The 1809-nt window shown below is 47.4% G+C and overlaps 1 protein-coding gene across 1 annotated transcript; it reads left to right on the plus strand.

Moving 5' to 3' along the window:
• The first annotated feature begins 262 nt into the window (after positions 1 to 262).
• LOC124851529 (zinc finger MYM-type protein 4-like) lies at positions 263 to 1148 on the plus strand. Its single transcript, XM_047339228.1, has 2 exons — positions 263 to 583; positions 672 to 1148. Exons 1-2 carry the CDS (start codon positions 490 to 492, stop codon positions 896 to 898), a joined length of 321 nt encoding a protein of 106 aa, XP_047195184.1. The 5' UTR covers positions 263 to 489; the 3' UTR covers positions 899 to 1148.
• Positions 1149 to 1809: the final 661 nt, after the last annotated feature.

Raw genomic sequence — 1809 nt, forward strand, 5'->3', positions numbered from 1 at the left:
ATGGGCATGCTATGTCCCCTTTAAATAAGAAAGGAAGTTATCTTTATCATTAATTATTAATATAAATAAAACAAATATTCTTATAAAATAAACAATTTCAGAATTAAGTTTACTCTTACGTAGAAAACCAATAAACGTGTTTACATATTTAACTTTCCGGAGTGACTCCTTGTTCGGATGTTGCACAATGACGCGTCCAGTGAGTTTCGTCCAATCAACACGCGCCTCAGTTGACAGAACATCGTGACAGCCAATCAGACGCAGCATCGTCCATGCGGGGGGAGGGGTTTAACCGGTGGTAGCGGACAGGGGGCGGAGGCTCCGTCTCTTCTGACCGACTCTGCTGCGCTGTCTCCGGCTTCTCGACTCTTCACTGACCCGGTGAAAGTTCCTCCTCCGCTGCAGACATGGCTCCCAGCGCGCAGCTGAAGGAGGCGATGGCCGACATGCACGAGGGTCTGTCTGCAGGTTCTGTTGGAGAACGATCGCATGGAGAACATATTCAGTGACGTGATCTACAGCCAGTTCACCACCGAGTTCACCAAGATCCTCCAATGTCTCAGACCCTCGGTCACAGCCGCTGGTGAGTCAACGTCCAGGTCTTTATCTGTTATTTTGTGTCTCGGATCAACTCGGATCTACTCAGAGATCCTGTTTGTTCTCACCGGCAGGTTACGTCCAGTTGGGGGCGTACCCCCCCATCGTCCTCCTCAACACCCTGCTCTTCTTCTGCTGCGAGGACTTTGGCTTCACCACGGTGGAGCAGCACCGCCAGCTGTCCTTCACCCAGCTCACCTGCTGCACCAGAACCAACCTGAACCACACCCGGACCACTTCCCTGCGCTTCTACCGCCCATATCCACGACTGAAGCTCCGCCAGGTGCCAACACGACTGTGAAGATACAACAGTGATGAAGAAGATTACATCTTATTACCTCCTCTTATGTTTGCTTTGTCATGTTTATCTGACACAGACGGAGTTCCCGCTACAAACCGTAATAAAGATAACGTGGAGAATTCCCTGGAGATGATGGAGAATGTTAGGATTTTAATAACATAATTAGACACTATAGCCCCGAAAAGGATCGATTTTACACGCACCATGTTTGTACCTTAACAGAAAGAATGAATGTGTGTGTGTCTGTGAAGATGGCAATGAAACTGAACTCTAAACAAATGCAGTATGTTAGACATGGGTGGGGGCAGGGGCAGTTTGGGCTGAATATGTGGGAGAATGTGTGGCCTTCACATAGTGACTGTTAGTAGCCGTTGCTGGCTGGTTTTAATCTTGAAGTTGGTTGTGTGTGTGTGTGTGCGTCACATCGCAGTTCAGTTCTGCACCTGTCTGATCAGGCCTGTTTGAGAAGACTGTACATCTGTGGCAGACAATACACTGTACTTTAACTTGTTCTCATACCTAACTTACTATATTACAGCCTAAACTTCATTAGCTTTATTCAAACATCACACATACATGAATGCACTGTTTTCTTAAGAAACTGTGACATACCCTTAGAAAGAATTCAAGCAGCTGCCACTAGGGTCTGAAGGACAGATAGGAAAGGCGTTGTTTTGTCTAGAAAATGCGCATGCCATACTGAAGACTCACAAGGCTTCAGCCGGATAAAGGCTTGTTTCAAAACACCAAACCAAACACTGTCAGAATGTGAAGATTTGCCCAGCTACTATCTAAGGAGGGACGAAACTGGGAGCAGCTCCTCATCATTGGCGGATTCCAGTGTCTAGAGGCTGGGACCAGCCTGTGCACTAGCCACGGTGACTCCCCCTCGTTATTGACCAATGAAGTTC

The sequence above is a fragment of the Hippoglossus stenolepis genome, unplaced genomic scaffold, assembly GCF_022539355.2.
Source record: "Hippoglossus stenolepis isolate QCI-W04-F060 unplaced genomic scaffold, HSTE1.2 HiC_scaffold_43, whole genome shotgun sequence".
In the NCBI taxonomy this organism is placed as follows: Eukaryota; Metazoa; Chordata; class Actinopteri; order Pleuronectiformes; family Pleuronectidae; genus Hippoglossus; species Hippoglossus stenolepis.